The 25263-nt window shown below is 51.7% G+C and overlaps 2 protein-coding genes across 2 annotated transcripts; both read right to left on the minus strand.

Annotated features, from left to right (window-relative positions):
- Positions 1-238: 238 nt before the first annotated feature.
- Positions 239-2974, minus strand: HOXA3 (homeobox A3; the record flags this gene model as incomplete). Its single annotated transcript, XM_079710978.1, has 2 exons — positions 239-1044; positions 2449-2974. The coding sequence occupies 2 exons, from the start codon at positions 2972-2974 to the stop codon at positions 239-241; spliced, it is 1332 nt and encodes a 443-aa protein (XP_079567104.1).
- Positions 2975-21004: 18030 nt separating this feature from the next.
- HOXA4 (homeobox A4) lies at positions 21005-22538 on the minus strand (the record flags this gene model as incomplete). Its single annotated transcript, XM_079711203.1, has 2 exons — positions 21005-21357; positions 21911-22538. 2 exons carry the CDS (start codon positions 22536-22538, stop codon positions 21005-21007), a joined length of 981 nt encoding a protein of 326 aa, XP_079567329.1.
- Between the last annotated feature and the right edge of the window lie 2725 nt (positions 22539-25263).

Here is a 25263-nt window from a genome sequence, read left to right on the forward strand (position 1 = left end):
ATCGCTACTGATACTGACAGCCATTCCAGCAACCAAGATTGCTACGTCACATAAACTATAAAAACGTGTTACCAAAGAAAACAAAACGGGGAGGGGGGAGAATGGGGGGCGGAGGAGAGAGAAAAGGGAGGGGCGGGAAAAACCTTAAACAAACAAAACAAAAAAAGCAAACGAAGAAGAAAGGTAGGTAGCGGGGGTGGGGTGGGGACTCTCCTGGCGCGCAGCCCCGAGCCCACCATCACAGATGGGTGAGCTTGGGGGCTTCCTGAATTCTTCCCTGAGAAGGATGGTGGGCGGTAAGGTCCGTGTAGGTGGGGTGCGGCTCCCCTGGCCCGGGCCCATGATGGTGGCCACTGCCCAGCGGCCCAGCGCCCCCGTAGTCCATGGCAGCCGAGGCGGCGTGGGGGAGGTGAGTTAGGCCAAAGAGGGGCGGGCCAGAGTTGCTCATGGGCTCCACATAGCTGCCCCCAACGAAGACGGGGCTTCCCTGTAAGTGTGGAGTCCCATAGCTGCCGTTGCCCTGCAGGCCATGCGCGTGCGGATCATAGTTGGGTGTGCCCCCCGCGCCCGCCCCCGTCGCGGTGTAGCGCTTCTGCGGGGGCGGCGGGGGCGCGCAGCTGGGCAGGGGTGCGGGATAGGAGGTGGGGGGCAGCCCGTAGGCGCCCTGGGGGGGCTTGGAGAAAGGCGGGGGCGACTGGGGCTCGTACGGGACGCTGTTAACCAGCGAATGCATAGAGTTAAGATAACCGCCAGCGCCGGGCGGCACGGGACTGCGACTTGGGGACTGGCCCCCTGATGATGTCAGCATGCCCTTGCCCTTCTGATCCTTCTTGTACTTCATGCGGCGATTCTGGAACCAGATCTTGATCTGGCGCTCGGTGAGGTTCAGCAGGTTGGCCATCTCCACGCGGCGCGGCCGGCACAGGTAGCGGTTGAAGTGAAATTCCTTCTCTAACTCCACCAGCTGAGCGCTCGTGTAGGCCGTGCGCGCCCTCTTGGACGACGCCTGCCCAGGTGGGCTCTTGTCACCTGCGCAGCTCTCCCCTGCGAGATCAGAGGAGAGAGGAAGAGTGGCATCAGGGGCTGCCCGCAGCCCCTCCCAGCCCCTGACCCAGCCAGGCCCCTCCTTCCTCCAGGCCCCAAAGATCCCTCCGTTTGTCAGGGCCCAGAAAGGGGAAGAAGGAACTACGTATTGTCCTCTGTCCTGGTGGGGGAAACAGCGCCTGTAGCCTGTCACTGAGTAAAGCTGCAAATCATAGGCCTCTCCAAGCGGGGGGAAGGAACAGAAAAGCAGAACCCCCTGTTTGCCTTCCTGGTCTGTATTTCCCTCCTGGAGCTATTCACTTTCTGACTCATTTACTGATCCTTCAGCCCTATCTGACTACAAACTCCGTGTGGGCAGGTGTCACCATGTTCATTCCCTTCACAGTAACTGGAATGTGGGGCACCTAATATACACTCAATAAACCTTTCCCTCCATCACTATCTGACTGAAGGATTGGACAGTTGCCTCAACTGGCCACTTATTTGATCTGTCCAGTATAAACGAGTGGAGTGGAAGCTCCAATCTGGAAGGCCTTCTCTGCCCGAAAGAAGAGACCCCATTGAAAAGAGATCCCATTTCTGCTGGGGAGGCCCAGCCCCCTGATGCTGGATGCTATTAATTAGGGTTCTCCATGTCATCAAGCAGCCTGCCCCAGCTTTGCCCACTAATCTTGACCATCCTTTCCTCCCTGGCCCCCCAAATCCTGGCTCTGGATGGTCCCAGATGCTGAGGTTCTGGACAGAGCACTAGCAACTGGAGAAGGCAGCGGCAAAGGAAACCAAGAGGCTGGGAAGCCCAAGACCCAGCGCCTGTCCTCTATTGGAATCTGGTTCCAGGAGGCCCATGTGGTTCCCATTAGCATCCCCTCCCCCAGGAAATCCCTGGCTACCTTCATTGTACTAAGTCTGAGTAGGGCCTTCCCAGAGATAAGGCAGCCACTCCATCTACTGGAGCAAAAATTAAAAATAGGCTCTGATTATAGGCAGAGCATTGATTCTGACTTGGAGGCCTGCTTTTATTCTGCCACATTTCATTGTGGGGTGGGAGCTACTGTTTCATTAGAAGTGAGGAGCTGTGCTAAAAAGAGACAGTGCTGCTCAGGTTTGCTCTGCCCAAAGGTCCTAACGCCCCAGGGAGGGACTCCAAAGTCACTAGGCCCCACTTGCTCATAAGAGAGGTCCGGAAAGACTCCCATCAGGTCTCTCTCTGGGGCTTCCTGCGCAGAGTCCAATCACTTCCCTAGTTGCAAAGCCCCTGGAAACCTTTGAGGGTTGAGGGGAGGAGGAGTGGTGAATTCTGGAGATATTCCAGCGCTCCCAAACCTCGCTGGCTGTGGCTGGAAGTGGCCTGGGGGGGGCTGGGAGCCAGGTCAGAGGACCCTCTTCCGGAAGGCGGCCCTTTACCTGAGCTGGAGCCGCTGGTTTTCTGCTTTGTGTTTTGCCGAGACTCTTTCATCCAGGGGAAGATTTGTTTGGCCACGGTGGGCGAGTTGAGTAGGGGGCTCTTGGCTGCGCTGGCGGGGGTGGGGTTGCTTTTGCCATTCTGAGGGGGGGAGACTGACGAGGGGGGCGGGGGCGCGGCAGGGGCAGGCGCAGGGGGTTGCGGCGGGGGTTGCGGCTGCGGTGGGGCAGGGGGCGCGGCCTGGGGCGGCGGCGGGGCCAGGGGCGGCTCGCCCAGGCCCGGGGGCTGGCTGGGCGGACCGCTCAGGGTGCGCAGACACGCCTCGCTCAGCTCGTGCGCCTTGGGGTGGCCCCCGGCATTTGCGGGCGACTGGAGCGAACAGGCGGGTCTGTGGTACTCGCCGTCGGCGCCCAGTGCTGCGGACGCCGGGTACGGCTGCTGACTGGCATTATAACCGAACCCGTTGGCTGCCTGGTAAGGGTAGCCACCGTAGATCGCCGAGCTGTCGTAGTAGGTCGCTTTTTGCATCGCGTTGTTTCACGATCTTGATCGCACACTCTGACAGGGGCTTGACACCCGTGAGGGCGCACATTGGCACGCCCCCGCGGTCACGTGACGCTCCGCCGCCAATGGCCGCCCAGCGCAGACCTGGGGGGCGAGAATCGCAGCGCCGTGAGGGCTCCGCGCAAATCCATCTTACTCTCAATAGCTAAGTGACATGAAAGCCATAAAAGAAAAAGTGGTCAGCAATATTTAGCAGCACGATTTGGCCCCGGGCGCAGAGAGCAGCGCTATAAAAAGCCGCTGGAATTTACTGGCAGCTACAAATATTTGCTTAACTTGCATCTGGAGTTGGGGTGTTTTCCGGGGAGAGGGGAGGAGAGTGAGAGGTCCGGAAGCCGGGTCTGGGGAGCTGGAATCCAAGAGGAGAAAGGCCTGATGGGCTAGAAAGGAACAGGCTCTGGATCCCTTCTTTTCCAGGGAAGAAGAAAATTGGGGTGTCCCTTCATCTCCACAACTTGGATTCCTCCCCTCTGGAGATCATAGGGAAGGGGCAAGGGGGCAAAGGGGAGCTTGGGTCACCAACTTTTTCTCCAATCCTCTCTTTAGGACTAATATTTGCCAAAAGAACCATGACGCAGGGTGACTTCCCGTCCAGGCCCTTCTTGGACCTTCCAGCACCCAAGAGAGGTATGCACAATTTTTTTTCAGGCAATAGCCCTACTGGACCCTTGTCGATTTCAGAAGCTGAGCTTGTTAGACAGTTAATCTACCCTTGTGCAGGGATATGACCCACCTCCTCCAAATGAGACCCTGGTGGTCAAGGAGGGGAGAGAAAACTTTGGATGGAACATTCTGCGTGGGGATGGACCAACAACGACACCCTCTCCAGGAAGTCAAACTCAAATCTTGGACAGTTCTTTACTCCTTCCCTCTCCCTCTTTCTCAGGCAGGTCCCAGCAGGCCACTCCCACCTCTTTGCCCCTGTTACAGAAGGTCTCCAGACCCTCCTGCCTTGGACTTTCTGAGGTCCTGTTATTCAGGGCAACTATCAAATTCTACCTGTTAAAACATGATGGATTAGAGAAAAAAAAAACCCCATCAGGAACCTGAAAAACCAGCGTCATCTCCATGACCACGGCTTGAACTCTCCTTCCAACGTAACGATAATAGGTTCTGTCTTAGAAACTGCTATGTAATGTGATGTATGGGGGTCATTTGGCTCCGGACGAGGGATGCAAGCACAAGCCATAAAATCCTGCCAGAGTTCCCTGATCTTTGTGTGCTGTTGTTGTTGTTGATATTTGTTACTTGGCCTATTTACCTGCTTCAGAAACACCAAGTAAAGGACAAACCTGGAAATCTAAAAAGCAATTGAAAGCCTTCTCAACCCTTTTTATTTAGAAAGCATATTGTATAAGAGAAATCTATGTTTTATTTTTGTTTTCACCTTTGCATGGTCAACCTCCGGTTCTCACTCAGCTCAGAAAACTTTCACATGAGTTCAGATAGTCGCTCCGCACACACAATCAGAATGTTAGTCTCTCTGACCATTTAAGAAAATTACAATGACAAATTCATTGTAATTGAATTTGAAAAGGGCTTACACTTCATGCCTCAACTATGTGTATTTGAGTCCTGAAGTTATTCAAGATTCCAGGAATAGCAGACACTTTGTTAACTAGAAAAAAACTAATGTAATAAGCATATAGCAGTGGATGATTATGATTTTGTTTTTAATAATGGACTCCTTTGGATTTCATTATTAAACCAACAATCTGACCAACATCTGGAAAACAGGCACAATTAATTTTCCAGAACCTCAATTAAAAATTACAGCAGCCCTTATCTGGAGTTATTGTATGTGATCTTGAGCCCTGGAGTATTGTTTCTCTTTTGGAAATAGATAGGAAGCTACAGATACCATGATCAAAAAGTAAATAAAGGATAAAATAAAATTTAAAACAGAATAGCAATTTAATGTCTCCGTTTCCTGTTCTTTCACTGAAAATAACTCCAATTACATTTGGCAGTGTTAATGTCTGCCATTATAAATTTTTAAGATACTGGGCTTGTGTAAAATAAAACGTCAGGTTAAGAAAATTACTCCAGACACGTGAACAGCAAGATATTAGATAAAACAAAATTAAGTTGATTTTGAACATGCAATATTTCAAGTGACTTGCTAATTCATTATCACAGGCTACACCGGCCTGCGGCTTACGGTCTTTTCGTCAAGTTATGCATTGTCTTATAAAATAATAAAAACTACCGTTGAAACTCGTAAGAGCGAACAACAACCTCCATAAACTTAAAATGTGAATTCACCCACCAAAGTCCTTCCTATTGTTTGAGGCCAACGGATAACCACCTTGGGGCCCACATAATCCACCGCCCCACCCCACCCCAGCCCCCAAAGTTTGCAACCTAGTAAAGAAGTTGGAGATTTGCCAGCCAGGAAACTTTGCTTTGCATCCCCTGGCAAGGGCTGGGGATGGGGAGGAGATTCCATTGAAAAGATCCGTTTCTGGACAGTAACCCCCAGGTGCAAGAACTGAAAGAGTTGAGGAGGCTAAACTGACTGCAGGAAGCAAGCCCTATTGTCTCTCTGGAAGATCTGCCCAAATTCAACCTCCTTCCTTCAGACACTGCTCCCTTTTTCCACTCCCGCCACTTCCTCGGCCTGCCCTCACCCCGAGTTTAAGCGGGAACAGCGGGTAAGAGCTCCCGCGTCCCCTCGCCCACTGCTTCCCCTCCTCCCCAACCCCGAAAAGTTGAGGCTGGGCTAGCGAGAGGGAAGAGGTGGGGGCGGGGATGGGAGAGCGGCCTGAACTCGAAGTGTAAGGGTATCAGTCACTGCCGGGAAGGAAGCTCCGGCTTGTGAACTCTTCTTGAACCGAGATTTAAGTCTGCAGCCATAAATCACCGAGACGTAAACTCCACCATTCAGCGCCGAGAGCGGCCGGTTGTGGCCCCGCTTACCTTAACTTCTGATGAGCGCCGTGAGCGCAGGCTCGGGCTCCGGCCCCCGGCCCGGCTCGGCTCGGTAGCCCGGCCGGGTCCCCTCGGCGCGGGCTGGGCACCGACCCTCAGCATCAGCCGAGACGGCGGGCGGGAGGGAGACCCCGAGGCCCGGACGCCGCGGTGCAGAGCGTGGCCGCCTAGCTGCTCCGGCACGGCTCGCCCAGGGCGGACTGGGGCGGCTCGGACCCCCCCTCCCACCCACCCTCCCTCCCCTCCCCCACACCCCCGCCCCCTGCCCTTCCCGAGGGCAGCAGCCGCGGCCCGGAGATAAGCGCTAGCGCGGCGCAGGGCTCTGCCTGGGCTAGTGGCACCGACGTGGGTATGTTTCTTATGAATATTACACGCGGAGCAGCGTCTGGTCGGGGGGTGCGGTGGGGGGCGCTGGGGGCGGGCGGCAGGGGAGGCCGAGGCGGCTAAGGGGGAACGTGGGCCGGCGTGGGGGATGGGGCTGAGGCGAGGGGAGGGATGGGAGCGAGCGGGGGAGCTCGGCGGCGGCGGGAGGAGGGCAGCCTCCCCCCAACCCTCACCGCCCTCCCACTCCCCGCTCCTAGGCGTCACTGAAGTCCAGGAAAATTATGCTAATGAGGACAAACGGCTCTCACAAAGGGGCTCTCTTGCCGGGCTCTATTTCTTAGGAATCCGTTTAGGAAACCACCTTACCCTGTGCCCTGGACATTTCCAGTTGCGGGGCGAAGGGAAGACGGAACCAGGAGACGAGTTCCCCAGACTTTGGGCAGTTTACCTCACCTCACCTGCCACCCCCAATCCAAGAACCTCAAAGCCAATCTCTGGGGAGCTGGGATAGGGCCTCCTTTCTCGGGAGACCGCCCCAAGAGCCAACTGGGGTGTCTTTGGTTATATTTTTTAAGTAGAAACCCTTGAAATCCTGGCGGCTGGGAGGGAAGTAGCCTGGGGGAGATGCAGGTTGTCCAGGCAGTGAAATGGGACACTCTGGGCTCAGGTACACACAAAGGTGCTAGAATCCTGGGTCTCCAGCTCTTCTGTGCCCATTTCACAGTTCAAACACGCAGCTCACTCTCAGGCAAAGTAAGATAAAGTTATGGCCCCCCGCAGGAACGGACACCTATATTTTCTCCCCTAATTAGTGGTAGGTAGGGACGCTGAGCAGAGGAAAGGCCCGATGTGCCTGGTAACATTGCCAAAACTTTAAAGAGAATGGATGGTCTTTCTCCTCCTTACCGCCTCCCTCAACTCCCCAGATTCAGAAGTGAACTCTGCAAGGATATGTGTGTGGCAAAAAGAGAGAAATGGAGCTTTCGTGCAATTCCAAGGTGTCAGCGGCCGGTCCTTCTCAAAGGAAGGTGTTAAAAATATAAGTAGTATGTTTAAACTGTCAGGGAGCCAAAGTGTCACCTTAGAGCAAAAACAAAGCCAAGGGAAAAGGGAGAAATCAAAAAGCACTCCGGGCCAGGGTGGCCTCATGCATACCAATGGTTTTTGTCATTTATGGCTGGGCAAGATTTATGACTCGGCGCCCCAAAGCTGTAAACAGAGCACAAAACAGCAAACACTTGCTCCTTATGGCATATTGCTCCAGCGCGACTTGAAAGGGGCAGCCAGGCAGCGTAGGAGGCGAGAGCCGGCCGCAAAAATCCGCTGGGCGGCATTTTCTCTTCAAACCGGCCGGGTTGGATGTGGCATTTGAAGAAAGAAGGCGTGGGTCAATAATCAACCCGCACTTTCTCCTCCAAACTGCTGACGCGACTCGCCGCTTTCTCAGCTAAGCCAGCTGCCGGGAAGGCCAGCTCTTCGTGAGAACCTGCCGGGGGAGGGGATGGCCCAGGGCGCCGAGGTGAGGGATGGGGCACCCCGGGCGCATACCTTTCCGCCGGCGCCAGGGCTGTGCCGGCAAAACGCGGGGACTGGACCCGCCGAGCCGCCGGAGCCCTGGGAAAGCCGGGGCGGGAGCTCGGGCCGGGCCTCCACCCGCCCCCGACTAGGTGGCCTCTGGGCGGCGGGCTGAGGCGGGCCGAAGTAGGGCTTGGACCTCAGGACTAGGGTCTGGCGGCCTGGCACGCAGACTGCCCGGGTCCAGGCCTCTCTGCTGACATCCGACGGACTGGCTTTTGGAGCTAGGCAGGCGAGGTGATTAAAAATAATAATGTATAATAGCTGAAGGATTTTTGTTTGTCACTGCTTTTTAAAAGAAAAATATCGCCAGTCGATTTCCACCGCCGCTGCCGCCGCGCCCTTTCTAGGTAAATCCCGCAGCCATGCACCCGGCTCTGCCAAAACCGCTGAGGTTTTCTTTGGGGAGAGGACCCCCTGGCTGCCCCAATACCCCTAAGTCCCATGCCCCCGCCCCCCATCCCTCGCCCATGTGGACTAGAAGAAAACATTTTCTCAGCACTAGAAGAATCTCTGGAACAGCGGAGATGCGCTGGTGCCTTTCTACCCTTCACAGGGGCCTCCTTGTGAACTTATCTGCGAGGGCCTGTGGGTGGCTCCACGGCTGGCTATGCAGCCAGGGAGGAAGGTGAGGAATAACTGTTGCCAAGAAGAGGCATAGAAATCCCAGATTGGGGAGGAAAATCAATGAGGAAATAAGCTTGCCTGTGAGGGTGAAGTTGGCATCTTGAGGGTAAAAGGGGACTAGCCTTTTTTTAAAAAAGTATAGCTGTTGTTTAGCTATGATGGAGTGGCTTTAGCTCTTTCCGTGGAGGAAAAACCAACCGGTTCTCTATAAACGCCACTACTGCCTTCTCTCTGTGCACACTTTTATACAGAATCAGCTCAAGAGTCCATCCTTAGATATTTATTCCGCGTGCTGGCACTGAAGCAACAATAAAAAGATGCCTTTAACAAACCTCTTCTATTCCCTCTCTCATGCTTTCTAGCGAAACTATATTATTTATGAGTCTTTAACTGGGTCAAAAATGTACAAGAACTGGGTCATAAATCATATGAAATGCTGACAAGTAATTGAACAGCAATTAAAGCTTACATTTTATTTCCAAGGGGTGTTTTAGAGCACTTGAAATGGCCTCAGTTAAACACGGTTAGCGCCTGGGCCAGTAGCGGGGGAGGGCTGAAGCAGCCCTTCCGTCTGGGGAAGTAAATCCCACTCAAGTAGGGGAAACCTGATTTGATTTTTTTTTCAGTGCAGAACGAAATAAGATTTTTTTTTAAAGTCAGGAGACAAATACGATTCCCGACTCCTTGTAGGCATCTGTTTTCTCTGCTCCAAGAGCTTCAAGAGCAAAGGAAAGCAAAGTTTCCATCACCTTTTTAGGGAGTTTCCATCTTTTCTGGGAGTGCTGGGTCCCTAAAGCCCAGTTAGCTCAGGCTTTCCCAGTAATTTGGAAGCACACTGTTTAACTCTCTGCCCCCATTCTGGCTACAGCACTGTTTCTGGGGCTCTGAAACCGTTGAGATGTCTGCCTCTGCTTTCTGCAGACTCTGCCTTCAGACTTCCCTCCAGCCCAGGGCACACCGGCCAGTCCTCCAGCCCTCCTAGCTGGCTGGGGGCGTACAAGAGGGCGCCCAAGCCTTGTGCATTATGAAGCCCAAACGCAGCTCCAGCTCCCTGCTTTCTCTGTCTCCTGAATGTTAGAATAACAGAGCTTCTGGGCATTCAGCACGCTTGCCCCCACCCCAAGCCTCTCCGAGATTTGAGCCGTCCTTCTCCACCCCTACTCGGGCAGAGGGTGCTCAGGGAAACAATGGCTAGTTCTCAGGGTCTGGCTCCTTCAGTCTGGCAAGTGGGAAAGTGCTTCCTGCAACCCAGCACTGAACAAAGTGGCCCGAAGCATCATCAATAAAATGGCAGCGCATCTGGACGCTCATTGATTTCCCTCTCCCAGCTGCTCTGGCTGTCCAGGTCAGCCCTCACCCTCCATCCTGGCCGGCAAACACAGCTAAATGGGGCGCGATCCCCCTTCTCCTTCACTCAGCCCCCACCCCCCTCCAGGCAGTCATGTCCAGCGAGCACAGCGTGGGCCACCTTGGCCCGAGCCGGCGCTTTGGGACCCTCCCTCTGCCTGGGGCTCAGCTTCTGGGACTCAAGCCCCGCTGCAGTGGACAAAGCCACTGGAGCGTCGGAGGCCACCAGGCCCACCTAGTAGCCCCCGAGTGCCCCTTCCTTTACACCTCCCCCCCAATACTTTCCAAGGAATTAAATTCAATCTGAGGCGCTACTGGGGATCTTTCAAATGCTTTCGGTTCTAAGGGAGAAACAAAGGAAGAGAGAGGCTGAGGGTCCTGTCCCTGAACCAGGGTCTCCTCACCTGACCTTTGTCTCTCACAGCCATAACTCACTCTAGATATGAACAATCAACGGAAATACCTTAAAATAAATTCCATCCTCCTGGTGTGGCCTGGAGTCCCATCGCTAGCTCGCCCAGAACTGCTCCATGAGCGCGGAAAACTGCAACCCGCTAGGAGAGCGCTTTCCGGAGAAGAGGCAGGAGAAGGAGGAGGTGGGTGCGAGGGGGTGGGGGGAAAAGCTCTCGCTCTGTAGAGAATCCAGAAAACGTAATCACAGGCAAAGCCCGTCCGGGTCTCCGCTCCAAATGCCACAATAATGTGCTGTATTATGTGCTCACGTGGTCATACGTCAACTTAAATCCTTCTATTTGAAATAGGGAATCACTGAAGGAACTAGGTTTCCAAGCAGAACATTTAGCTTTTGGGGAGGTGAAGCAGGGGACCTTGACCAGCAATGGGGAAGGGAAGCACTGTCTAGGGCAGTAGGACAGGACGCTGGGGGCATCTCCTCCCACCCCAACACATGCCACACAAGGCCACTTTTCTCCACTTATATTTCTTTACACACGATCCAGACACAAGGGAACAGCAGTTCTGTCTCCATTCTTATAGTCCACGGAACTTTCCTTACAGTCTTCCACTCACACATAAACTGAACCCAGAACACCCAAGCACTCTAGTCTCCCCCGGCCCACTGGCCAGTATGTCAAAAGCCCTGTTTCCAGAAGAAAACCCAATAAGGACTGGGCTAGCCAGTGGACTCCCTAATGGCCTGCCATTGTATGGAGTTTGCTAACACCCACACCATACACCACAGCCACTGGAGAAACCCAAAAGGCCCATAATTACCTGACAAAAGGCTGAAGCACCTCCTTCAAGTCCAGTCGGTTTTTTTTGACGTGAACCCCCTAGAAGAAAGATGCTTGGCTCTAGAGTGGTGGGTCAGGGTTTGCTAAATCTGAAGGGACCAAGCGCCCTGGCCAAATCTGTACTTACGCATTTCCTTAGTGCATAACTCAGTGATACATGAAATTATAAGCTTCTGATGATGAAAAATGTAAGGGGAAATGATCTAATTGTCTCTGCAAGAGAGGAAAGAAAAAAGAACCAGCCTTTGCTGGCATCCCTTGAATTAACCTACAAGACAATCTAGGACCCTCTCTGCAGACAAGTCTGCCCGCCCTCCCCCAAGACAACTCTGTGTCCACCATCAGAAACTCAACTGGACCAACTCAGCTCAGGAAGAACCTGGCATTACCCCTCCCCATCCCACTCCAACTCCTACCTCTGCTTGGTGACACCATCCACTGACTTTAACACTTCACCCTCTCAGGAGCCGTCTAAAAAGTTCCTCTTTTCAGGTCTTAGTTTCTGAACTAGGGGCGTGCTCTGAGGTGGTAAGATCCTCAGGCCATATTCTTTTGTTCCTCGAGAGTAGGTCTTCAGCTGGCTAGGCCTCTCTAAGTGTGAGGACCCACTTGTAGCAGCTGCAGGAAGCTGTGCGTGATTCCTTCCCTCCTCTCCTCCCCCACAGAGGAGCAGAAGAGGCCTGGTGAGAATGTAAGGCCCTCAGCAAAGGGGCCTGGTCATGGGGATGTCCAAATCACAAGGGCAATAAAAGAGGAGGAGACCCAATCCCTTGGAAGTAAGCCCTGGCCTAAGCTAGAGGTAGTGTTCCAATAAGGTTCTGTCTGTGGGATAGCTGGGAGAGAACCTCTTTGTGAACTTTCCCAGCTCTGAACGAAGCCACAAGCTAGAAAGTGAGAACCCAAAGTGAAAACCTGCTTCTCTCAGGTTTTGGGGGGAGAGGACAGGACCAAAGGCTGGTTTCAAAAAGCACTGTCCAGTTCCCCGAGGACCCAGACAACTAATACACTGTCCTCTGCTCCCCTTATCCCTCCACCCACACAACTTCACCCTGAGCTCTCCAGATAGCCTGGCAAACCCCCTTGCCTGCTCCCAACCAAAGTTTCTGCACAGGCTTCGACTCAAAGATGAGAAGGGGCCCCCTTCAGAACTCTCAGAGCAATCTGGAGCAAACCAAAACTCCCGAGGCCATAAATCAATGGGAGAAGTCTTTGGTACTGCTTCAGAGAAATGCCTTAACGCCAGCAAGGCCCAGCAGCATCTCAGCTCCAGCCAGGAGCCTCTATACTGCTATTAACAGCCCAGTTAATGCTCCAACTGCTGTTTAACAATTAACATTAACGACTTGGGGTGGGATGGGGTGATTGGGTGGGATGTGAAGGGAAAAATCTGAGCAGGTCAAAGGAAATTTAACTTCTGAGGTGAAAACAGCTTCGCTATGAGAGACCTTGGTCTGGGCAAGGCCCCGGGGAACCAGCAGCTGAGAGTCCTCCTTCACCACTCTGAAACCCACTTTCCTGGAGCAAGGCTGTGGGTCTTTTATGGTTCAGTTCCAGAGAACAAGAATAGAGATGCTCAAGTATCTAAGCCCAGGTTGGGAAATCCAGCTGCCAATCCCCCCTCTACTGACTCCCCCACCCAACCTGGCCAGGGCTGGGGACACATACCCTGGATCCATGCACCAGAGCCAAAATAGCCATGAAGTTGTCTTGGAAGGAGCAGGTGACCAAGGATACAGAGCTTTAGTCAATATTTGCAAGGCTGTTGGCAGATTAGCTATATCTGTATTCAAACACTGCAATCTGATTTCTCTGTCAAAAGTACACTTAACATTTTTCTCCCTTTACTTAACTCTAGTGGTTTTTCTACTCAGCGTCAGGTAGGGCCTTCTTTGCTCACTGTGTGTGTGTGTGTGTGTGTGTGTGTGTGAGAGAGAGAGAGAGAGAGAGAGAGTGAGAGAGAGTAGATTATAGATCATTATTTAACATGAGATATTTCCTGTGGGTGCAACTACAGTACAAATGAGCTCCAAGTTCTCTGGACACATATGGATGTGTATATCATTTTATACACATGGCCGCAGACTTCTGCAACTATTTACACATGCAGTGGTTCTGTTGTGTGCAGAGATGCAAATCATAAGTACACACTGAGTTGCAAATTCCTGAAATGCTCCATCTATACTTCGTATAAACAGACATACAGTAGCTGAGAACGTAACCAGCTTTACAATTACTCTGTTTACTTCCTATCTGATAAAGTAATAATTGTATCTGGAATACCACATCAGTCTTAAAGCAACACTGAATAGCATGTTTCAATTAATTAACAACCTGATATCTATTGTAGGAGCAGATTTCAGGGAAGACTGAGGCCTAAGGAATGGAAGATAAAAATCTCAGAAAACTTTTTAAAATAAGTAATTCCTGAAAGCACAAAGCAAATCCATTCTTTCAACCCAAGCTTTTGAAAGCTATTCCAGCAGCCCCTCCCCCAAATAGGCACGAAATTTATGGATCTTTTACAAGGTAATAAACCACAGTAATTACCTCCCTGCATCCCAAACTAAGAGAACAAATTAAGCCAGAACTTGAAAAGAATTTTAAAGCGTTTTCCCTTGTTCCAAATAGGAAAAGAAAACGCCGAGACATACAAAACTCGTGCTTTTCCTATAGGAGGATCAGCGGATCAGCCCGGTTAAAGAAACCGAGAAGCCCAGCTGCCTGCGACGGTCTACACATTTGAAATACAGCAACTTCCTTCGTGCCAAGGAAAGGCAAAACGATAGGAGAAACTGCAAGGCGGCGACACAAGTTTCCTCCACGCAGAGCTGGGACTGACCACAACTGCCGAGCTCACAGACTCCGCAGGCGCCGCAAACAGTCCACAAGGAGAGCAGCCCACGCAACGGCCGCCGCGCCAGTGGCCTCTACTTGCTTTTGCCCTGCTGTTCCGTGTAGCGGTTTGGTCTGTCTGGGGCATGCCGGAGGGGACAAACACAGCCTTCTGAGGCCCCTGCCCCACACACAGACACACATCTTTGGTCTATGCAACCGCCCGTCAGCACGAAGCCGGCTTTGGGGCAGAGCTTTGTCCGCTGAAGCCCCGCATTGGCTGGGCGTGCAGCTGAGGGGAACCAGACCCCAAACTCCTCTGAAGTTAAATATTGACCAGCACCTCTTTCAAAGGGCAAGGGGTTGCAGCTGCCAGGGAAAGTAAACTCCTGCCCAAAGGCCCGGTGCGAAGCCACCGGGGCAGTGAAGAGTTTTGACGCAGCGCTTACCTCGAAAGATGTCGAAGACTGAACTCGAGAGTGTCTCCAGCTCCGGGCGCTCAGGGAACCGCCGTTTCCGGTGTCTGGGCGCTCTGCGGACAAACAAACAGCTGAGGGTGAACAGCGGCTGCGGAGGAAGGGAGTTGGAAGGCCGGAGGCCGAGGCGCAGGCGGCGCGGGCACCAGGGTGGCCCCCGGGGTGACGCGGACACTGAGGAGTCGCCAGGGCACTCGTCCATGCGGCGCACTCATTGCTTGAAAGGTTCCGGTCTACAAATAGCCTGAAGATGATGATTTATTTTTGTAAAATAAATACATACTCCATCTCCGCACCCACACTCTTTTTTTTTTTTCTTTTTATGGGGGTGGGAGGGGAAGCGGGAAGAAAATGGACCAGACGGAGGAAGACAAGAAGGTGGAAGAGGCTTTCTGTTGGTGTCCGCTCTGCTGCGAGAGCTCCTCTCGCACCTCAACTTGGGGATGTGAATGCACGCTTTATTTTCTTTTGCTAACAAAGGGAAGCCTTGTCTGGGAGCATTCAATCACGGACTCTCCTGAAACCTCACTAATAGTGTTCATTTCTGTTTGGCGCGAAATCAGATTCCAGCTCAGCCCATGGGCTGGGGCAGTCTTGTGAGGTTTTGTCTTCTGGTTCATTAAAGCCCTGGGGCATCCTTTCTCGGTCCCAGTGGGCTGGTGGGACCACCACAGTGCCCAGTCCCTCAGAGGAGGCCAGTTATGGTTGCTGGAAGTGGGGGAAACGGGGAAGGATGCGGGCATCAGACAATAACCGATCTGGGGGCCCTACCCAGCCTCCCTATGCACAGCAGCCACGAGCCGCTCCAGGCCCTAATTCCGCAGCCGCCTCATCCCTTAAGATATTTGCAACCCTCTCTTGCCCTCTAACTAGCAAATGGTCAGCCAACTTTCGGGGGAGGGGGGAAGACACTGAGGCGGGACAAAGAATCCTCCTGGGCGCTGGGTTCAGGCTTGGAGAAGTTCTTTGCTGGGCTGGAACTCTGAGGGCCGGTTGCTTCCACAGCTCTCTCCCTGCCCCACTATCCCTTCCCCCAGGCCTGGGTGGCCTCCCCACTCTCCAGCCTGCCTAAATCAGCCCCAGTGGCTGTCCCGCGTCCATGCAATCCTGCTGATAGTGCCAAGAGAGGCTACCAAATAGCCGGCAGGTCCCCTGACCCTCAGGCTTCAGGGCCCTCTAGCACACTGAACAAGTGGCCGCACACCAGCAGCTAGCTGCCCTCTGCCACCACCTCGACCTGCAGGCCCCATTGTCCATCAGGCACTTGGGACTCAGAGTCCATGCTGGGTCCTTTCTCTTGTTCAAACTTGCCCTCTATGTCCCCAAAGGGAGTGCCCCCTGGCCTTGGGGATCCTGGCCTGACCCTGAGCAAGGTGGGGCTTAGCTACCCTGCACATTACCACTCAACTTAGCCCCAGAAGGATCTGCTGCACCACCATCCACCACAACACACATCCCCACCCCTTCACGCTTAGGAGTATTGTCATTATTATGGTGATTATTGTTGTTGCTATTTCCTTATCCCCAAGTCAAATATTCATGGCTGCTGATCCACCATAAATCGTTCAGACTAATGAGTCTCAAAGAGATGCTGCCCAGGTCTCTCCCCCTGCAATGGCCGCCGCCACCGCGGCCTCTCTCTCCGCGTTTTTGGCGCTCGCCCGGCACGGGTGATTTATGAACACCGGGAAAATTGGACAAAGCCGCGCGTCCGTTCTGTGGTATCTCTGCAGCCTTCCCCAGTGTGAATCAGAACATTACCAACTGCCTGCGCATCCGTCCCACTTCATCACCAAAGCCAAGATGTGACCGCAGACATCCCGAGCCCGAACTCACGTTTGCCCGGACGCGGCGCACTCCACAGACTCGCAGAACCCCCGCAGGAAAAGCCCAAGACCCAGCGTGGGCCCGCCAGCTCCGGTCCTGGCCGCCGCCGGCCTCTCTCCACCACTCCTGAAGGAGTTAAAATGCCTTTGGATACAAATCTGAGTATGTGTGCTTTTAAAAATCAAATAGGAAGTTGGGGGACTCACTTCTGAGAGATTCATTCCCGGTGAGGCCCTGACGACTCCGATCCATTCCTGACGATCCGCATTAATTATTTAATGAGTCACGTGACCACAAAGATTACAATTTCAGTATTTCCCTCGAACAGGCGCTACACCTTTATCTGCTGCAACCAGGATCCTTGTTTGACTTTTTTAGTTCCCAGGCCTGCGAAACGCAGATGCCCTTGCCCGGCTCCCAGGCAAGCCACCGCCATGTAAATCCCAGGGCCAGCCATGGTAGAATTAGTCATTCCAGGACTAGGAGAATTGTGGACAGTCAGATGCCCTGATGTCGGTCCCTCCTGAGCCCAGAGGTCAGCCCACCTGTCTCAGTGCACTGGCTAAAGCAGTTTGGTTACGTGATTTCCCCAGCTGCTTTGGTGGCTCATCAGGCAAGAAACCACCCTTCTTCCCTGGACTCTGGACACCTGTGGCCCTCTGTTTCAAGTGTAAGCTCAGATGCATATGTCCATTCCAGGCTTCTGCAGAGAAAAGATGTCTGTACACCTACCCCTACCCAAGGTGAGACCAAAGACTCTGTTCAAACTACACACTCATTAACATAAAGAATGTGAAAGGGAAGCATTCAGCTGCCTCGGTTTCCTCATTGGTAAACTGAGAAGACTGAACCAAAACGGCCTCCAGATCTCTTTTGCCTTGGACATCCTTTCAATCAGGGGATCTCTTTTAGCCCCAGGAATCAATCCCAGAGAGGGTGGGAGTGGCCTGAAAGCAGGGGTTGGGGAGAGGGGCCCCCATGAGTTTGGGGCCTTGAGAAGAAGAGATGCCAGAGTTCCAAGACTGAAGTTTCAGACTAGAATGTTTCACAACAGCGCCAGCAGCCTCCCTGATGCTATCAAGGAGTTAGAACACACTCTCTTCCTCCTCCTTCCCAGCCCCTACTCTTTGAGAGAGGAAGCAGTTATTCTTGGGCCAGTGTATAATATAGACAAGGGGCAACGGGAGCAGCTGTTGGGAAAGGTGAGCCTGTGTTCTTCAATACCAGCCCGCAGCTAGGGACGCAGAGACCAAGAGAGTACAAAGAACAGCCTATTGACTGCACAGAACCAACTCATCTACACAGAAGTCCCAGGTTTCTGTTTGCTACAGTGATTCTTGGGGGTTTTTCTTTCTTTCCATTCCAAAGAGCCGTGGATATATTTCTATGCTGAAAGGGCTGTAGAAGAGGCAGTGGTGAGAAAAGCAGCACAGATTGGAAGCTCAGGGAAGCAGGGGGACAGAGGAGAGATGGTGATACCCATCCCATGAGGAGGAGGCTGAGAAGTGGGGGGAATGTGGGCACCCTGGGACAGGTGAATATAAAGTCAGAGATGCTGTGTGGAGGGCCCACTCTCCATATATCTAGGTAATCTTCCCAGGAGGTCCATCCTGGGTATTAAGTACTCTACTATGCTTGTCACAGTTGAATTCCTGCTGTAATAAAACACCGGGTATATCGTAGATTTCAGCAAACCTAGGAAAGAGAGCCTGAAAAGTGCCATCTCTCTTCATGGGGGAGAGTGTTAAGTACTTAATTCAAACTGTGACCATTAAAGTGTCTCCTATCCGATTAGGTTGATTTCAGATGTTGACAAAACTTTTATCTCCGGAGTCATGCACAGTGTGGCTCTGTGCCTAAAGCAGATGAGTGTGTGTTAGAGGGAAGGAGGGGAAAAGAGAGAAAGAAGAGGGGAGCATGCATAAGGGTCATTTTTGTAGGAGGCTTATAGAGGTTACGCAAAATACTGTCTTTAAAGGCCAAGGGTTTGAGGGGCCAGTAGGGTCCGCTTTAAAAAAAAAATTAATGAGATAGAAAATTTGTCCTCTGGGTGAACTCTTATGGTTGCCCTAGCAAGGGGCAGACAATGAACGATTTTGAAGCACAAAGTGGGATTTTCTAAGCTGTTATAACAAAATCCCTTAAAGACCAAACCTGAAGCAGGCAAAACACTTGAAGAAATGACATAATCATTTGCATCATTGTGGATAATTTTGGCTTTGTAAAACTTACCAATACCTTAATAATCAAGATAGCTTGGGCAAAAACTGCCATTTTGTTCTGGAATATTAGAAAAACAATCTCGATCCTCTCTCTTTTTTTCCTGGGTAGATTTAGAGTAAGTGAAAGAAAGTTACCCCTTCCACCCCTATACAAGTGCCCCCAGTATGAAGCTAATGAATACCCCCGTACCCCTCCTTCCCCACCAAGGAGAAATATAAGAATTTACCTTAAATGATGATAATCTGCCATTCGAGGTTTTGCAGCTCGACACTCAATTTCCACCAAGAGTCTAGGCATTTTTTGAGCAGACAGCCAAGATGCTGAGTCTTTGCCCGAGACCACATTATTTTCAAGAAGATCCCTCACTTCTCCACAGACTTTTCCCAGAGAATGCCTTTCAGAATTGCTGTTGAATTACAAAGAAGTATTTATTGTATGAGGTGATTAATGATTCCTGGGGAAATTGCTATTTTCAGCGTGATTTAATTTCGTTTTACAAGTGAGTGTAGTAGGGGGAGGGTTAATAAGTTTTAGCAGCAGTTGCAGGGCCTCCAGAGATCCCTGGCACCCGTTGGCACCTTATAAAATGCACTTTATGCCGGGTTTGGCCTGACTTGGGAAGGAGTGTATTTGTTTGCCCCTGAATTTTCTTGGGGAGAGGAGGTGGCCCCTCAGAGACTGGTGCCCACTTTCCTCTCAGATCTGCTTTGCTCCCAGGTAGAGAACTATCACCCTTGCCTGTTATCACACACAGAGCAGCAGCCGAGGCGAAAGGGGTAACAGCACTGACTACTGGCTGAGGGTGGTTAGCCTCTGATGGGAAAATGTGTTTAAAAATCCTCTGATACTGCAGAGGTAGGTGGGTTCACCTCTCCCATCTCTGCTAAAATTGTTACATGAACTAAAAACTACACTCATTCAAAGCCAGGTGGCAGTTCTAATATTCTGGAGCCAGTGGCTGTTGGTTTTCTGAATCTTGTTGCAGAGTACTCCCTTCAGTGACAACCAAGTCTAAATCCTCTTTACTAATTTGTAAATCAGTAAACAAATACTAGGGCTATGAAGATTGAGAATGCGGGTTTGATTTCAACCTTTTGAACCTAGATCTCTAGGTTGGGCAGAAAGATCCAGGAGCATTTGAGGAAGGTGACCCTAGTTCAGAGATTGGCTTTCTTCCAGCACTTAATACTCCCAGGTCTACCTTGCTTAAGGTGTCATTATGCTTTTTCTTTCCTCAGAAGAAACTCTGGAGGGTGTACTGGGGAAATTCAGTTTATTTTGAAAGCTCCTGCTTCCAAAAAAAAAAAAGAAAAGAAAAGAAAAGAAAGAAACAAACAAAAATCCCAAGCTGTAGTTAGTGAAGAAGAGAACCTTATAAACAGCCAAGAAACAAAAAGCAATCTCAACTCTTTGCACAAACTAGTTTTTATCTCCAGGGAAACAGACAGATTAAGCGTGAAGGTGCAATAAATACCAAAGAGACCACTTCTTTCCAAGTGTGCTCAGAGTTCAGCATGTAGAACAGCTGCAGAAACTCCTGGGCCCACAGCACCGCGCAGTTTCACCTTTCATTGCAGAGAAGGACACGTTTCTATGCCTTACAGAGACTTGAAGCCTGAAAGCCTGGCCAAGTTTGGGAAGAGGAGCCCTCTCAGAGCTCAAGAGCCTTCCTGCTCTTTGGAACTTTTCCCACAGTGGGTCAAACTTGACAAGAGTTCAGCTCAAGTTGAACAAATTATGTGAGCAGTCAGTCCAAGTGAATGCAACTCAAGCCATCTACAGGAATTTTACATGCAAGGTCAACCATTTCAATTGAGAGAATATTTTTTTTAATTAACAGTAGGAAACACACAAATATGTCTCAGAACTTTGTTTTTTAAACGGAGTTTATTCTTAGCACATGTCTTTCTATAGAGCCACACCACAATTTGTAGAGTTGCACATGGGTTTAAATGCACTCCCCCTCCCCCAAGATTGTGCCTCAGAATAAGACAACAATATCTCCACAACAGTATTTTAAATAAATGAAAGGAAAGGAAACTAACATCTGTCACATCTACCATCAAGGTCTGTACATTTTGAGAAATAAATAATCTTGTGAGGTCCACAATGTCTACTCATTTATTCAGTTCGGTACCAACTTGTATGAGCTGCCCTAATGAGGGAAGGGGAAATAAGGAAGATAGGAAAAGGGTCTGATTTCTTCTGCTTGCAACAAATATACATGTACATGTCCCCAGTCAGCATGGGTTGTGCGACTGACTTTAGCCATCTCAAAAGTATTTGATGCCAAGTGGTTCTTCTCAGGTACCCAAACCTGGCAGCCTTGTTCAGGCCAGCAGGTTGTCCCACCAGTCAGCATCTTGGCCATTGTCCTCTCTTGGGCAGCAACCAGCTCACACTCTTACCCGGAAAATGTCTTCTTTTTATTATCCTCTTCACCTTTTATTATCCTTTTCACCAAGCTGAGTTTTGTTTTGGGGTCTGTTGTAGTCCAGATGGGGAGGGGTGGACGGGAAAGGGGCAGAAGAGGGGAGAAAAGCATGTGAGGGCAAGAACTGGTCTAGAGCTCTGGAAGATTATATGGAGGAGGGAATGGGTGTGGAGGCACCCTGGTGGGGGTGAGGATGGGGGTGCGGGTGTGGGCTCTGAGTTTGTGGTTTCCCCGGTGGGCCTGCTGAGGCCGAGGCCGAGTTGGAGGATCGCATCTTAGTGTTGGGCAGTTTGTGATCTTTCTTCCACTTCATCCTTCGGTTCTGAAACCAGATCTTGACCTGGCGCTCGGACAAGCAGAGCGTGTGGGCAATCTCGATGCGGCGACGCCGGGTCAGGTAGCGGTTAAAGTGGAACTCCTTCTCCAGCTCCAAGACCTGCTGCCGGGTGTAGGCGGTTCGGGAGCGCTTGGGCTCCCCGCCGTTATAACTGGGGTTGACTGAAAGCCCATAACCCCGAAGGAGAAAGCCAAGGAGGAGGGAGTGGAAGAGAGGGAAAAGAGGAGGAGAGAGAAGGTGGGGTGGGGGAAGAGCAATTGGACATCATCATTATATAATAACCTGACACCAAGTTCACGCAAGATACATAAAACGGCAAAGAAAATGTTTCACAGGCTATTGACAACGGGAAACACCCGAGAGCCATAAAGAATAGTGCTGGGCATTGGGGCTGAAGAAAAGCTTCAAAGACACATGGCCTGAAGCCTCTGCCAGGGCAATTAAATTTATGGGGGCTATAATTACTGCCCTAACAGTTTGGCGTCTCGTAAATCTCCCGATAAAGGGACCCCGGGTACAAAAGGATTCTCACGTTGGGATCAGGCGGCTGGCTGGCGCGCACACACCCACATCCCACTGTAGCTAGAGCCAGCTGGGGGCTCCCCTCCCGAGGCCCCCTACCCCTCGGCCTCTCCCCACGACCCCCGCCCCGACCCTGGAACCCGGGCTCGGTCCCGGCCCACCCTCCCGCGCCTCCCCAGCGGCGCCACGTACCGGCGCTGACATGGATCTTCTTCATCCAGGGGTACACCACGGGCTCCTTGCCCTTCAGGCCCAGCGGGCTCTTGTCGCCCAGGAGCAGCGGGCACGCGGGGGCGCTGCCCCCTGCCGGGACGCCCGGGGTGGCGGGAGCCGCCTCGCAGCGCCGCGGGGGCGCGGAGGCAGCCGCACGATGCTGCGGGGAAGGCGGCGGCGGGGGCTGCCGCCCGGGCGGCATGACATGGCTCGCGTGCAAGCCGTGCGCGGGACCCTTGGCGTGCGCCGGGGGCTGCTCGGGCTGCGGCGGCCGCCCGGGGCTGGCGCCGCCGCGGTAGCCATAGGGGTAGGCGGTGTCGGCGGCACCGTGCGCGGGGTAGAGCGCGGCTGCGGGATAGGAGGCCTCGCGGGCGGCCCGCGGCGCGTAGTAGGAGGCTGGGGGCTCTCGGCTGCCGCCCGCGTGGGGGAGCTGGGGCTGCTGCTGCGGCAGGTGCTGGGCCGCGGGCACTGGGGGCTGCTGGTAGCCCGGGCCCCCGCCAGGGCCGCCGTCTCTGCCGCCTGGGCCGCTGTGCTGCGCGTACTCCTCGAAGGGAGGGAACTTGGGCTCGATGTAGTTGGAGTTTATCAAAAACGAGCTCATGGTCATTAATTTGTGAAGTGCAAAAATACTAATTTTTCTCGCGTTGTCGTTTTTCTGGGCTCGCCGAGGCCCCTCCCCCTCCTGCCTCGCTTCCCATCCCCCTTTACCCTGCTCCCTTCCCCTCCCCCGCTGTCAAGCGCCCACCCCTCCCCCTCCCCCCGCCGCCGACGCCACCAAAGTTCGCGCAGCTCCTCCCCCACGGCTCGCCCGCGCGCGCGCGTCCCCGGTCTCGGCCCCGCGCGCGCCCCGCCCAGTACCGCCACGTGACCCGCCCCCGCCAATGTGCGCGCCGCGCGCGCGGACCCGGATCAGGAAGCGCGCGGGCGGGTGATGGATGCTGCTGTCCGGCTCCAGGAGGCGGGAGGGAACTGGAGCTTTGGGCGTCCAACCCCCAACTTTGAGTTGCGCTGGGAATTCAGGGCCCGCAGTCTTCTGGTCCTCTCGGATGCCCAGACCGAGTCCTCTGCGTGCCCTACTCTGGCCTAGGCCTCGGGGCAGACAGGCGGCCGCGGCCGAGCGCTTACCTCGGGGCCCAGCCTAGCCTGGCCTGGCGTCTCAAGGGTTCGAGGCCGCCTGGGGGAGGGAATGGCGTCGGGACCAAGGGGGTACTCCGGTTTTTATCCTGGCTGGGGAATAAAACGAATGAGGCTAACAGACCGGTTTTCTCACCAGCTGATTCCCTTCCGCACATCATGCTCGCCGCGTCCGCGCCCAACGTCCCCAGTTTGAGAAGCCAGGCAGGAGCCGAAAAGGGTGGGTGGGTGAGCAGCTGAGAGAAATCGGCCCCTGGATGTAAAGCAAGGCTATTCCAATACAACCGGATGAGCACTTTTCCTTTTTTCTTTCTTTTAGAAGCAGAAGATATTTGGTTTTTTACCTTAAAAAAGGCACACAGAACCTTCCTAATAGCATCTCATTTGATGGAGGTGTTGATTCAGAATGAAACATGCTCGAATGTAATAGGTGCGATTGTAAGAAAGTGGCCCAAGGGTGGGGATGGATAAGAGCGATGATGCCGCCACAAAATCGAGCGTTGAGACCAACAACTTCCTACTTCAGAAACATCCCCAAACAAAAACAAGCTAAGGATAGCATAGGCACTGTGCCGACGGGTCTTTTCCCGCTAAGAATTTTGTTTTGTCTTTTAGCTGTTGCTTTTCCAGGCTCTATCTGAGGCTAAAGTGATATTTAAGGACGGTCTATAATTTCTGGATTGCTGAAAATTAGCATATTAATGATGTCAGTAGCTCTGGAAAGTGGGGAGAGAGGACTGTTGTCTGCCATTTGGTAATTGAAATTTGATGGGTAAACTAATTATGCCATTATTAACAAATAAATTACTTATTAATTCCACCTAATGTTGATCTTCGAAGTAAATACTGATGCCTTACTCGTTGTGTGTACTTTCCCTTTCCTTTTCTGAGTGACAGACATACCTAGATCCTCTACTTTTCAGCCTAGATTAAAGCAGTGCGTTTAACTAGCATAGTCACCATTCTAAAAACACTTTCATATTGGCATGTAAAACAAGGATTTTTCAGCTGGTGCACTTTAGTTGATTTTTTCAAAGAGCAATATAAACTGCCTCCTCACAACTGAGTCTGAAACGCAGGCAAGGAAAGTCATAGCCTAAGCCTGGAGACACTTCAAAAGGAATGTGAATTCTATCTTCATTTATATCGGTTACTCATATGAGTTACTAAATGCTGGAATATATCCATTTGATGGATAGTCATTTAATGCTTAGCCACATAAAGCCCATTATATGGGACTAATCTTTAAACCAATTTAGGAAAAGAGGTTAAAAAAGGGATCATGTTAGCTTTCTAACTGCAATCACCCTGAAGTGGTACAAAGAGGTTGTCCACATTGGATGTGTGTCTGTGAAGAGTGCTGTCCATTGACATGGCACACCCTGAAAAATTTTAAAAATGAAATCTAAGCCACAGACGGAAATCAACGCTGAGTGTAAATCTTTAGACATCCTCTCTAGACTCTCTAGCCTGTGATATAGCTGCCTAAACCAATATCTCTCTACAGCAAGAAAATATATACATATGTGTACTATATAACATGAATAATATGTACATACATAAAGTAATTAGCAAAACTGGGCTCTCTAAGCTTCTGGGAAGAAAAAACATGACAAGGAAATTTTGCCTCCCTCCTCGTGTCATCAGACTAAGGTCTTAACCATGTCTGTTCAATATTATTTACAGACACTAAAACACAAAATTCATGTTGTTTAGCCTCAGAACCTTCTACCAAGTTTCTATTTTAAAGTATTAACGAGGCTCGGGCACTGTTTTGTATATGGTTAACCTAAACGAGTTAACTGCGCCTGTGTTTCATGTGGTTCTATTACTTTAGGAAGATGGGCTTACACAGAATCCCCCCAAGGCCTGTAACTTGTCTTTGTGGTTCATATCATAAACACAAACGAAGCCAGGACCACCAAGTGTTATCTCACACACAGACATTTTGACATTTTACTGCAAGATTTATGGCTGTAATAAACAATCTCAGTACCTTTTCTGATCCTTCCACAATCTCTCTTTGCAAGCCATAGCGTCATTCCATTGAATCAAATAATCTTTTGAAAAACAAAACAAAGAAAACTCTTGCCTTCATAAGCGATCCAAGACACCAAAGTAAAGCCAGGAAGAAACTAACTCAATTAATAAATAAACTGAGGTTTACCAGCAGCGTCTTGCCCGAAAAAAGATGGGAT

This window comes from Hyperoodon ampullatus (assembly GCF_949752795.1).
Source record: "Hyperoodon ampullatus genome assembly, chromosome: 9".
Taxonomy (NCBI): Eukaryota; Metazoa; Chordata; class Mammalia; order Artiodactyla; family Ziphiidae; genus Hyperoodon; species Hyperoodon ampullatus.